This window comes from Dipodomys spectabilis, unplaced genomic scaffold (assembly GCF_019054845.1).
Source record: "Dipodomys spectabilis isolate Male_0828 unplaced genomic scaffold, ASM1905484v1 ptg000095l, whole genome shotgun sequence".
Taxonomy (NCBI): Eukaryota; Metazoa; Chordata; class Mammalia; order Rodentia; family Heteromyidae; genus Dipodomys; species Dipodomys spectabilis.
In genome coordinates this window covers 25,610,717-25,623,282 of record NW_024870772.1, presented here as the reverse complement: position 1 = coordinate 25,623,282, position 12,566 = coordinate 25,610,717, and the positions used below count along the sequence as shown (strand labels likewise).

Below are 12,566 nucleotides of genomic sequence, written 5' to 3'. Positions count from 1 at the left end.
AGAGAAATTGATTTATCCCATCCCAACTTTCTCACAGTCTTAATACTTGTTCCAGCATCAACTATGAATCTAAAGTCTCATCTAAACATCTAAATCAGAAGAGAATCAGGGTGGTACTCAGTATGATTCATGGGCAAAATTCCTTTTCAGCTATAAATCTGAATTCAGCCAAGTTCATCTGTTTCTAAACCACATTAGTCAGGCCAGTGATGTAGCTCAGAGGTAGAGTACTTGCCTAACATGCTCAAGGCTTTGGGTTTGATTCCTAGCACTAGAAAGAAAAAAAAGTATAAAATAGAGGGGTTATTAATCCCAAGCAAGTTTTAAAGTTTTTAAAAGAAGTGCAAAGAAACGTGGAATAAGGTAGCATTTTAATTTAAGTGTTTCTAAGTTGTCTTTGGATGTATATATGTAGAATTCTGCCACAAAGAAAGTCAGTAGTACAAAATTACTTATGTCCTGTGATGAAAAAAGTTCAAAAATCTCTCCAGTGGATATTTTAGTGGGAGAGATTACCAATAAAAATACAGAAAGATGTCATGCTGGTAAGTAGAGGACACGAAGTTGAACTTTAACTTATTTTGTTTATTGTTGCATCACCTATTGTGCAGTAATTTTGAAATGTCTAGAAGTTGTTTTTAACTTTCAAAATCACACTGTAACTTCTACAAAAAGGAAAAAGTACCAAAATTTAGATCTTCGAATTATTTTCCTAGGTGCTTGAACAAACACAAAGCCAAACAAAGAAGGAGACCAATCATCTTATCGAGGTTGTTGAGAAACAGTTTGATAAGCTTTTTGCTTCTCTTGATTCTAGGTAATGTAACTGGAGTTTTAAACATTGACTTGTTATTCTATTCATTTGTTCATATTGAAATAAGTAACTTTTAAACAATTTGTACTTTCAAATTTTTGGTTGTTTACCTACCCAAAGCTAAATAAATGACTTCAGAGTAAACTACTTACTTAAAGCCATTAGTACTGAAAAACATTTTTCAAAACCTAGCTTATGTTTTAGAATTCAGTCTATCTGAAACAATACAAACATTATTACTACTACTTAGGTCTATCATTTTCTCATGTGCTTATTTGCATAAAGCCTTTCTGACAGGCAACACTAAATGGCATCATTGGTTTTTTTCAAAGCTCTTTGATAAATATTATTTTAAAACACATTGTGGATTCTCTCCATTAGGCATTTCAAGGAACAGGCTCATAAGACTTGTGACATATTCAGATAGTACATAGTAATGTTACTTGTCCATTTACCTATTAGATAAATACTTAATTTCTAAGTACTCTGAAGGCTGAAGCAGAAAATCACAAGTTCAAGACTAGACTAGGCTTGAAACCTGTCTCAAAACAAGAACAAAAAAACCCTCCTTATGGTGCTGGCACATAGGCTTAATCTGTAATGCATAAATGTTATTGAACAAACCCACAGTTGGGTTTTCTTAGCAAGTGCTATTCACAAAGTTATAGCTATAGCCCTTGGTTGAAAGATTAATAGTATCTTACATTTATTCTTTAATTATTTACACATTCAAGTGATAATATTCAAGTCTTCTAATCTCTAATCCCCATACATCATGTACAGGAGTCATTTTTTTGCCTTTTAATGGAAAAATATGCACAAAATTTATACTTCTAATCACTTTCTTCCTTTGAGCCATAATTACATTTCTTTGAAACTATTTTTAAATGTGACAGTACCAAGGCTTAAACTCAGGGCCTGTATTCTCATTTTCTTGCTCAGGCTAGTGCTCTACCACTTAAGCCATACTTCCAGTACAGCATTTTGCTTGTTAATTGGAGGTGGAGTGCCATAGTCTCTTATACCTAGGTTGGTTTTGAACAGCCAATCCTCCAGGTTTCAGCCTCTAGAATTATAGTATGAGGCTCCAGAGCTTGGTATCAAACCACTTTTAAGGGTACAGGTTAGTGGCATGTGGTAATTCTGTGTTTTAAACTTTCTGAAGAACTGCTAAACTTTCCCATGGTGGCTATATGTACCATTTTACTTTTCCCTCTAGTATTACACAAAAATTCCAATTTCTTTCATTATCCTTTCCCCCCTCCCCCAGTTCTGGGGCTTGAACTCAAGCCCCTGAGCTTTTTGCTCAAGGCTAGTGCTTTACCATTTGAACCACAACACCACTTCCAGCTTTTTTAAAACAGTTTATTGGAGATAAGTCTCATGGACTTCCCTGTCTGGGCTGGCTTTGAACTGCAATCCTCCTATCTCAGACTTATCTTTTTCTTTTTTTTGTCGGTCTTGGGGCTTGAACTCTGGGCTTGGGCGCTGTTCCTACGCTCTCAAGGCCACAGCGCCACTTTCATATCTCAGACTTCTGAGTTACTAGGCTGAGAGGTGTGAGGCACAGTGCCCAGCTCCTTACCCTTTTTTTTTTTTTTTTTCTGGTACTTGGACTTCACCTCAGCTTGAAGACTTTTTTTTGTGGGGCTCAGTTATGAGTACAATGCATCTTGATCAATGTCATCCCTTCCATCAGTCTTCCTCCATCTCTCCCAGCTGGCAATTTCAGTGATTGTATCTTCAAGTTGGCTGATGTGTCCCCCTTTCTCTCTCCTCCCTCTTTCCTCTAGCACAAGCTACCTTTAAATCCACAGTAATCCTGAGTAAGAGTGCTAGGATTACGCCCAAGCATCACCATGCCTGGGTGATTCTTCTTCTGCCTATTCAGACATGTAGTTGAGCCACTCTAGTAGGTTGGGTTTGCGTTTTTTGGGGTTTTTTTGCTTCAGTTATTATTCTTTTCAATATAAAATGTAGTCTGTCTGGATCCTTTTTTCTTTCTATATTAAAAACATATTCTTACCATTTTATGCCATTTTTCTCATTTTTTCAGTTCATTGTTACGTTTTCCTTTAACTTTGGGATTATTAAGACTATGATTTTGCATCTCTTTACTAAATCTAATGGCCGTGCTTCTTCAGGAAAATTTCCACCATAGCTTCTTCCTTTAAATGGGCTTATTTGTTCTTGTTATTATTCTTGTTCCTTTGTATTCTGGTGATGATTGTACTGAAACTTGGACATTGGAAAACTAGCAACCTTCTCTTTACAGTGTGGGTTTTTTTCTAAAGTGTTTCTCCATTTGAATAGCTGCATACTCAGCCTATTTATGTTAGCCCAAAGTGAAGGCTTAATGTATTCTCAGATCTTTGCTTTGCTTTTTTTTTTTTTTTTTAGTGGTACTGAATTGGAACTCAGGGCCTTGGACTTGCTAGGCAGGTTCTCTTACAACTTAAGCCTTGCTCCCAAGCCTTGCTCATGCCCTTATGCTTGCCCATAGTCCTTCCCCTCTGTCCTCAAGCACTTTTTTGGTATATATTTTTTATTATAAAGATACTGTACAGAGGGGTTACAGTTACATGAGTAAGGTAATGAGTACATTTCCTATTGAGCATTGTTACCTCCTTTGTTTTTCCCCTACCATCCCTTCCTCCCCAACTCCTCCCTCCCCCACTAAGTTGTGAAGTTCCTTTTCAACATAGCACTTTTCCCCCCTTTGTCTTTCCCTTATTACTCCCCCTTCCTCTCCCCATTTTCCTCCCCCTCTCCCTCTCCTTCTTCCTCACCCTCTTCCTCCTCCTCTCTCTTTCCCTTCCCTTTCCCTTCTCCTTCCATTTTCTGTAGTTAATTTCAAATAAGTTGCTGCAGTTTTTGCACTGATCACCCTGGGACTTTGATCCTCTTTCTTTCAGGCTTCCAAATAGATTGGATTTTGGTGATAGATCACAACATTGGGCTTGTTGATTAAGATGGCACCTCACTTTTGCCCAAGCTAGCCTAAAACTTCCATTGTCTCCATCTGTGCCTCCTGAATGGTTGGACTTACTGTGTGAGGCACTACACCTGGCCTTTTCTCACGTGTGTCTGAGCATGTGTCTTTCTGGACCTAAATACAGCTTTTTTTTTTTTTTTGGGTCCGGTCGTGGGGCCTGAACTCTGGGCCTGGGTGCTGTCCCTCAGCTCTTCAGCTCAAGGCTAGTGCTCTACCACTTGAGCCACAGCGCCACTTCCACCTTCTTTTTCCCTGCTTATGTGGTGCTGAGGAATCGAACCCAGGGCCTCAAGCATGCAAGGCGAGCACTCTACCACTGAGCCACCTTCCCAGCCCACAGCTTTTTTTAAAAAAATAAGTTTTTTATTGCAAAAATACAGAGGGGTTACAGTTACATGAGCAAGATAATGAGTACATTTTTGGGGGGGGAGGGGTCCGGTCATGGGGCCTGAACTCTAGGCCTGGGTGCTGTCCCTCAGCTCTTCAGCTCAAGGCTAGCACTCTACCACTTGAGCCACAGCACCACTTCCGGCTTTTTTTTCTGCTTATGTGGTGCTGAGGAATCGAACCCAGGGCCTCATGCATGCAAGGCAAGCACTCTACTCACTGTGCTACTTTCCCAGCCCCAATGAGTACATTTCTTACCAAGCGTTGTTGCCTCCTCCTTTGTTTTTCCCCTACCACCATCCCTTCTCTCCCATCTCCACAACTACACCCCCCCTACTGCGACTCCCCCCCCCCCCCCGACTAAATTGTAAAGTTCATTTTTCGATATAGCATCTTGTACATCTCATGTTGCAGTGGGTCAACCTGTATCCCTATTTAAACAATTTTTTCCCTTCCACTCCTCAAATTATACCAACAGCAAATGCAGTGAAAACGGGTTATACCCTGGGGGAGGGACATACAAAGCAACAAAAAAAAATCACGTGGTACCTTATAAATATGTTAGAAACAATAGCAAGAAAGAAAAAACCACTTGTGTCCTTATCTTGGGGTTCATTTCACTTAACATCATCTTATCTGACCTTTTCTGCTTGTCTCAGACATATACTAAATGAATGGATCAAGAAAATGTGATATCTATGCACAATGGAGTTCTATGCCTCCATCAGAAAGAATGACATTACCCCATTTGTTAGGAAATGGAAAGACTTGGAAAAAATACCATTAAATGAAGTAAGCCAGGCCCAAAGAAACATGGTCCCATGGTTTCCCTATTTGCAATAAATACAGCTTTTAAAATTACCCTGTATACACAGTGACTTTGACCTTTGCAGTTTTGCAGTGAGTTTTTTTCAAGCTTCTCTGAGGCTTCAAGTGTGTCTTTACATGTAATCTCTTGCCCAGGCATCTGCCCTGCCTTTTCTGAGCAGTACTTACTGTTCTTCCCTGCCTGACACCTAAAACAAATACCAGTCCTTTCAGGCATTGCCACACCTGTTAAAACGTTGGCAATCAGGTAGCAACTGTCTACTCCTAACAGACTGAAAAAGGAGACAAGTAAAAATGCCACTGAATTTCTTGCCATTTTGATTGTGGCCTTCGTTTTGTTTTTGTTTTGTAATGGTGCTTGAACTCAGGATCTGGCTGCTGTCCTTGAGCTCTTTTTGCTCAAGGCTAGCATTCTACCACATTAAGACATAACTCCACTTCTGTTTTTTTGTTTTTTTTGGTTTTTTTTTTGGTTGGTCATGGGGCTTGAACTCTGGGCTTGGGCGCTACCCCTGTGCTCTTGAGCTCAAGGCAAGCACTCTACCACTTGAGCCACAGCACCACTTCCAGTTTTCTTGTGGTTAATTGGAGATAAGAGTCTCATGGACTTTTCTGCCCAGGCTGGCTTTAAACCATGATCCTCAGATCTCAGCCTCCTCAGTAGCTAGGATTACAGACGTGAGCCACCAACGACGGGCTCCACTTCCATTTTTAGGTGGCTAATTGGAGATAAGAATCTCAAGGACTTTTCTTACTCTGGATGACTTCAAACTGTGATCCTTAGATCTTAGCCTCCTGAGTAGCTAGGATTATAGGCATGACCCATGAGTGTATGTCTTGTTTTGAGCATTTTCTTTAAAAAATTTTTTTAAAATATAAATAGGGATACAAGTAGACCCATTGCAACAATGAGATGTACAAATCGTTATGTCGAAAAATGAACTTTACAACTTTGAGGGGGGGTTTTGGGGGGGAGGGAGGAGATGGGAAGGGATGGGAAGGGGAAACAGGAGGAGGCAACAATGCTTGATAAGAAATGTACTCATTATCTTGCCCATGTAATTGTAACCCCTCTGTATGGTACTTTCACAATAAAAAAAAACATTGTTATTGTAAAGGTGATGTACAGAGAGGTTACAGTTACATAAGTCAGGTAATGAGTACATTTTTTAACAGTGTCACCTCTTCCCTCATTTCCTCCCAGTTTTTCCCTCCCATCCCCCTTAGGCAAGTTGTATAGTTCATTTGCAACATAGTATCTAGTGAATATCATTACTGCATCTGTTTACCCTTTGTCACACTATTTCTGTGTTCCCCTTACCAGTCTCAAAACCCACCAAAGTCTCATACAAGACAAAAGGTACAGAAATTTAAAAAAAAATGACAAAGAGGAAAAATAAGAAGCAAAATAGCACAAAACATCTTGTTTCCATTTCTTGGAGTTCATTTCGATAAACATTTTATATGATCATATTCCCATAGCTATTGAACCTTTGTGTTTCACTCCTAAGAATATCCTTCTTTGGTTTCACTGTGTGAATGTATAAAGTTTCTATCATTTATCATGTTCAAGTGAATTTTTCATTTTTAACCAAGTAGTGTGTTTACTTGTACATTTATAGAAACTTTCTAGTTACAACAAATGAGTAAAACCATGCAGCCTTGTTTCTTTGGGTCTAGCTTACTTCACTAAATATAATTTTTCCAAGTCCTTCTACTTCCTTATGAATGGTGCAAAATCATTCTTTCTGATGGAAGCATAGAATTTCATCATATATATATATATATATATATATATATACATATATATATACACCATTTTTCTTGATCCATTGATCTATAAATCTACTGAGGGTGTCTGGATTAATTCCATATCTTGGCTATGGTAAACAATGCTACAATGAACAGTGATGGCAGCTTTAGTGTAGCCTTGTTTGTGGTCTTTAGGATAAATGCCCAGGAGTAGAATTGCTGGGTCACAGGGAAGCTCTGTCTCTAGTCTTTTGAGGACCCTTCATCCTGCTTTCCAAAGTGGTTGAACAAGTTCACGTTCCCACCAATAGTGTAGTAGAGTTCCTTGTTGGCCACATCCCTGCCAGCATCTGTATTGTTAGTTTTCTTGATAATGAGTTTTCTTGATAATGACCATTCTAGCTGGGTACAATCTCAATGTTGCTTTGATTTGCATTTTTCATGGCCAGAGATTCTGAACATTTCTTATTCTAGTAACCATTCTTCTTCTTAGAAGTCTCTTTAAGTCTTTAGCCCATGTATTCATTGGGTTGTTGTTTCTTTGAGGGTTTATTTTGGGGGGCTTAATTTTTTGAGCTCTATTTTTTAGCTCCATATTTTAGGTATGAAGTCCTTTTCTGATGTATCACTAGAAAGCCCGTTCTGTGGGCTGTCTTGCTAGCTGTGAAGAAACTCTTCAGTTTAATGCAATCCCATTTATCCAGTATTTCTTTTTTTCTAATGTGATTCTGGATCTTAGGAAGTTTTGACCTGTGCCTAGGAGCGCTAGTGTTTTCCCTACCCCTTCCTGTAATATTTCCATGGTGTCTGATCTTATATGGAAGTCTTTGATCCATTTTGAATTGATTCTGGTGCAGGATGAGATTTGAGGACCTAGCTTCAATTTTCTGCATGTGCATAGCCAATTCTGCCAAAACCATTTGTTGAAAGGCTGTTTTTCTTCCATTCTGTGTTTTTGGTTCCCTTATCAAATATTAGATGACAGTAGGTCTGAGGGTTTATTTCTGGGTCTTCTATTTGGTTCCATTTGTCCTCAGGCCTATACTTGTGCCAGTACCAAGATGTTTTTATTACTATAGCTTTGTAATAGAGTTTGAAGTTTGGTATTGATATTCCTCCAACACTTTTTCCTACTAAGGATTGTTTTTGCTATTAAGGGTCTTTTATTATTCTATATGAATTTTCAGATTGCTTTTTCTATGATACTTAAGAATGTTGGGATTTTGATGGGTATTGCATTAAATTTGTAAATAGCTTTGGACACTATGGCCATTTTCACAATGTTAATCCTTCCAATCCAGGAGCCTGGAAGGTTTTTCCAGTTCCTCAAAGCTGCTTCAGTTTCTTTGTTCAGATTTTTAAAGTTTTCATCATAGAGGTCCTTCACATCTTTGCTTAATTACCAGGTATTTTTTGAGGCTATTACAAATGGATTTGCTTTCCTAGTTTCAGCTTCACTCTTCTCATTGTTGGCATACAGAAAAGCTACTGATTTTTATGGATTAATTTTATATTCTACTACTTTGCCAAAGTTTTGGATCAGTTCAAGCAATTTGGAGAAGGAATCTACAGGGTTCTTTAAATACAGGATCATGTCATCTGCAAAGAGGGATAACTTCGTCTTTCTCTGTTTGGATCCCCTTTATATTTATTTCTCACCTTATTGGTCTTGCTAAGAATTCCAGTAGTATATTGAAGAGGAGTGGAGAGAGTGGACATCCTTGTTTCATTCCTGACTTTAGAGAAAATGGTTTTAAATTTTCACCATTAAGTGTAATTATTATGTTGAAGAAAGTTCCATGGATTCCTAGCTTCTCCAGAGTGCTTTTCATAAAAGGGCGTCGAATCTTGTCTTAATTCTTTTTGTATATCTATTGAGATGATATGTGGTTCTTGTACTTGCTACTGTTGGTGTATTTAAGTACATTGACTTATGTATATTGAATCCTCTTTTCATCCCTGGAATAAAACCCATTTGATCATAGTGTATGATTTTTTTTGGTTAGTTGTTGAATTAGATTGGCCGGAATTTTATTGAGAAGTTTTGCATCAATGTTCATCAAAGAGATGGATCAATAATTCTGTTTTTTTGATGAGTCCCTATCTGGTTTGGGGATGTAGGTTATACTAGCTTCATAGAATGAGTTTGGTAGTGATCATTCTCTTCCAGTTTCATTGAAGAGTTTGAGAAGTATTGCCGTGAGTTTTTATTTGAAGGACTTAGAAAATTCAGCTGAGAATTCATCTTGTCCTCGGTTTTTCTTGGATAGGAGGTCATTTATTGCCATATCAATTTCATTACTTGTTATGGGCCCATCTAGTTGGTTTAAATCTTCTTGGTTCAATTGAGGTATAATTATTCACTAGGAATTCTCCCATTTGTTACAGATTCTCCAGTTTGTTGGCAAAAAGGTTTGCAAAGTATTCCCTTACATTCTGAATTTGCTTGTTTCTATCATGATGTTCCCATTTTTGTCTCTTAATTTTATTTATTTGTGAAGGTTCTCTATAATTTTTTTGGTCAGATTTACTAAGTTTCTGTCAATTTTGTTAATTCTTTCCAAATAATCAACTTTGTTTTGTTCTATGTTTTTTTACATCTATAATTCATTTATATCTGACTTAATTTTTATTATTTCCATCTATTGGTTTGGGGTTTGGCTTGTTCTTTGTTTTTCAAAGAGCTTGAAGTGCATCATTAAAATGTGGAATTGAAATTTCTCTAATTTGTTAATGTAGGCACTCAGAGCTATAAATTTTCCTCTGAGTACTGTCTTTGCTGTGTCCCAAAGGAGCTAGTATCTTCCATGTTCATTTTTGTTAAATTCCATAAATGTTTGAGTTTTAATTCTAATCTCTTCAATGACCCACTGGTCATTCAGCAATGTGTAGGTTACTCTCCCTGAGTTAGAGAATTTTCTGTGATGACTTTGCTGTTGAGTTCTAATTTTATTCCATTATGGTTATGGTTGACAGGATACAAGGAATAATTTCACTTGTTTTGAATTTGCAGATTTGCTTTGTGACCTAAAATATGATCTATTTTGGAGAATGTTCCATGGACTGCAGAGAAGAATGTATATTCTAATACTAATGGGTGAAATATTCTGTAGATATCTGTGAAATCTAGCTGGTCTGTGACTTAACATTTCTTTGATTAATTTTTGCCTGGAAGATCATCTATCCAGGGGTGACAGTGATGTGTTGAATTCACCAACAATCACTGTATTTGGATCTATGTATATTTTTAGGTTAAGTAGCAGTTATTTGATGAAGTGGGTGCTCCAGCATTTGGTGTATGGAATTGTTATCTCCTCCTTTAGGAAAGTTCCCTTTATCAGTAGGTAATGTCCTTTTTTCCCTTCTTACTAATTTTAGTTTGAAGTCTATTTTATCTGATATTATTATAGCTACTCCAGCCTGCTTATGGGGGACATTTTCTTGAAAGATTTTATTCCAGCTTTTCACTTTGAGAATATGTTTTTGTCAATAAGATGTGTTTCTTGTAGACAGAAGATGGATGGGTTATGCTTTTAAATCCCACTAGCCAATCTTATGTTGTTAATTGGAGAGTTAAGTCCATTAGTATTGAGAGTTAGGACTGTGAAGTGTTTTCTAACTCTTGCCAAGTTATCTGCCTTCTTAGGGATATGCCTATTCTTCTCTCACTATATTTATCTGGTTCTCTGGTAAGGGGCATTTTCTCTGCCAATATCATGTTCTTGTTGTCTTGTTCTTTGTTTTCTCATTAATCATTATTTATCAGCAATCTTTTTAAAGCATTTTGAGAACTGTCTTCTATGTCCTTGAATGTTTGCTCTGTTGCCTGGTTATTTCTGTGGGAATTAAGCTTCTTGACTTGCCATTTTTCTTGTTTTTTTAGTTTTGTCTGCCCTTTTAGAAACCCTTTTGGTTTTAATTTGGTGGGTGAGGCTGTGCTCTAATAGGTTGGTAGATTAACTGGCCTATGGTTTGATACTCTGTTGGGATTTGGTTTTCTGGAATCAGATGTTGTTGAGAGCGGTAAGGGAAGGCTTAGAGTTTAGTTGTGTTGAGATGCTGTGATGTTAACACTTGTCTGAATGAGACATTTGCTCACATCACAAGTACAGAGTTCACTTTTACAGGTTCTGTGACACAGGGAGCCACATCAGGAATGACAGGAACACTAGAGGAAGCAGTACATAGTGTTATTTCATGATTCTTGAAGAAGCTGATTGGTAACTCTAGGAAGCATGGCTGCAGCACTGTGAGGCTCTTGGTCCCCAGGTGGTTGGCTGAACCTGGGGCTTATCACAGTAGCATTGCATCCAAGTCAGGCTGCACTTCCACCAGACCTTTTCGTAGTTCATATAATCATTGACGGTTTTACAGAGTTCCTGCAAGATTGTATTAGCTAGTTTTGTATGGTAAATGAACATTTTGAATTTAGTTTTCAATATAGATTAATTTCTGTGTTAAAGTAATTCCATATGTTACAGAAAAGATTTTTAGTTAGAAGTAATGCTGTAACAGTATAACTTTTCTAAAGGAATATTTTAGCAATTACAGTTAGTTGGAATCTTAAGTTCAGATATGGTGATATCTGTTTTTAACTCTCATTAAATCTATTTAATAAACATTTGCTAATGGAAATTTTAAAATCAAAAGTAAATCTTTGTAAAATGTGATTACAGATGTGTATCTGTAAAGGAATAAGAAACTTTAGGATAGACCCAGTGGCTTATGTCCTATGATATGATAGCTTTTCAGGTGGCCAAGATGTGAGGATAGATGTTTAAAGCCAATCTAGGAAGACAAATCTGAGAGACTCTTCTCTCCAGAAGTAGAGATGTTGCTCAAGTGGCAGAGCTCTAGCCATACACCTGTGAGGGGGAAAAAAATCTAAGAGCAAGTGAGAGGCCCTGAGTTCAAGACACAGTAATGGGACTTAAGAAACACAGCCAAGCAAAACAAAGCAAAGCATAGCAAACAGGATAAATAGAGCCAGCATTTTTCTTGATGTTATGTATAATGGCCTAGAGTTACATTTACCTCTAATTCTGTGACAATTACTTGTGATACAACTGTATTACTTTACAAATTTGGTGTTTCTCTAATTATAAATACATAGATGTAAACTATAAAACAGTTCTGTTCAATGATCAAGTGAAAATACCATGTGATAATTTACTGAATTGCTTTCAGTTACTACTTAGTTAATATGACTCATTTAACCATTTTAATTTATTAACTAATGATATTACTATTTCAAATACTGTTCAGTCATTATAAATACATATTTATACATATGTTTACAAAACACTGCAAAATAACTTTCATGTCTTAAAGGAAAAAGATCTTGTGTGAAGAACTTGTAAGAACTACAGATGATTATTTATCAAATTTAGTATTGACTAAAAACTACCTTGAAGAGAAAAAAAATGATTTGGATGCAGCTATGAAAATAGCAAGAGAATTGAAATCAGCACCTTCTCTGAGAACATACTGTGACCTCACTCAGGTAATTTTAATAGTTCATGATGTTAAATTAGTTCAGTGGGAGCTCATTTCATAAACTTTTGAGTATGACATTTAGGACTTAATGAAAAATTTGTTTTCCAGACTAACCTATGTAGATACTTCATGACTTATGATAGAATATGTCTCAAGAAACCCATTGTAAGTTGAAAATACTATTAAGTCAAAAGGACACTTAACATAACTAAACCAAATATAGCAGCAACACAGTACACTGTAGAGTATAGGTTGGTTATTCTCACAATTAAAGGGTTCTTTGCGACAGCCCAG

The 12,566-nt window shown here is 37.0% G+C and overlaps 1 protein-coding gene across 1 annotated transcript in view; it reads left to right on the top strand.

Annotated features, from left to right (window-relative positions):
• Positions 1-12,566, top strand: part of Rnf17 (ring finger protein 17) — a 101,050-nt gene that overhangs the window by 16,327 nt on the left and 72,157 nt on the right. Inside the window, 2 exon segments of the mRNA XM_042685665.1 lie at positions 717-817; positions 12,108-12,279. Coding sequence (XP_042541599.1) covers positions 717-817; positions 12,108-12,279 — 273 coding nt within the window.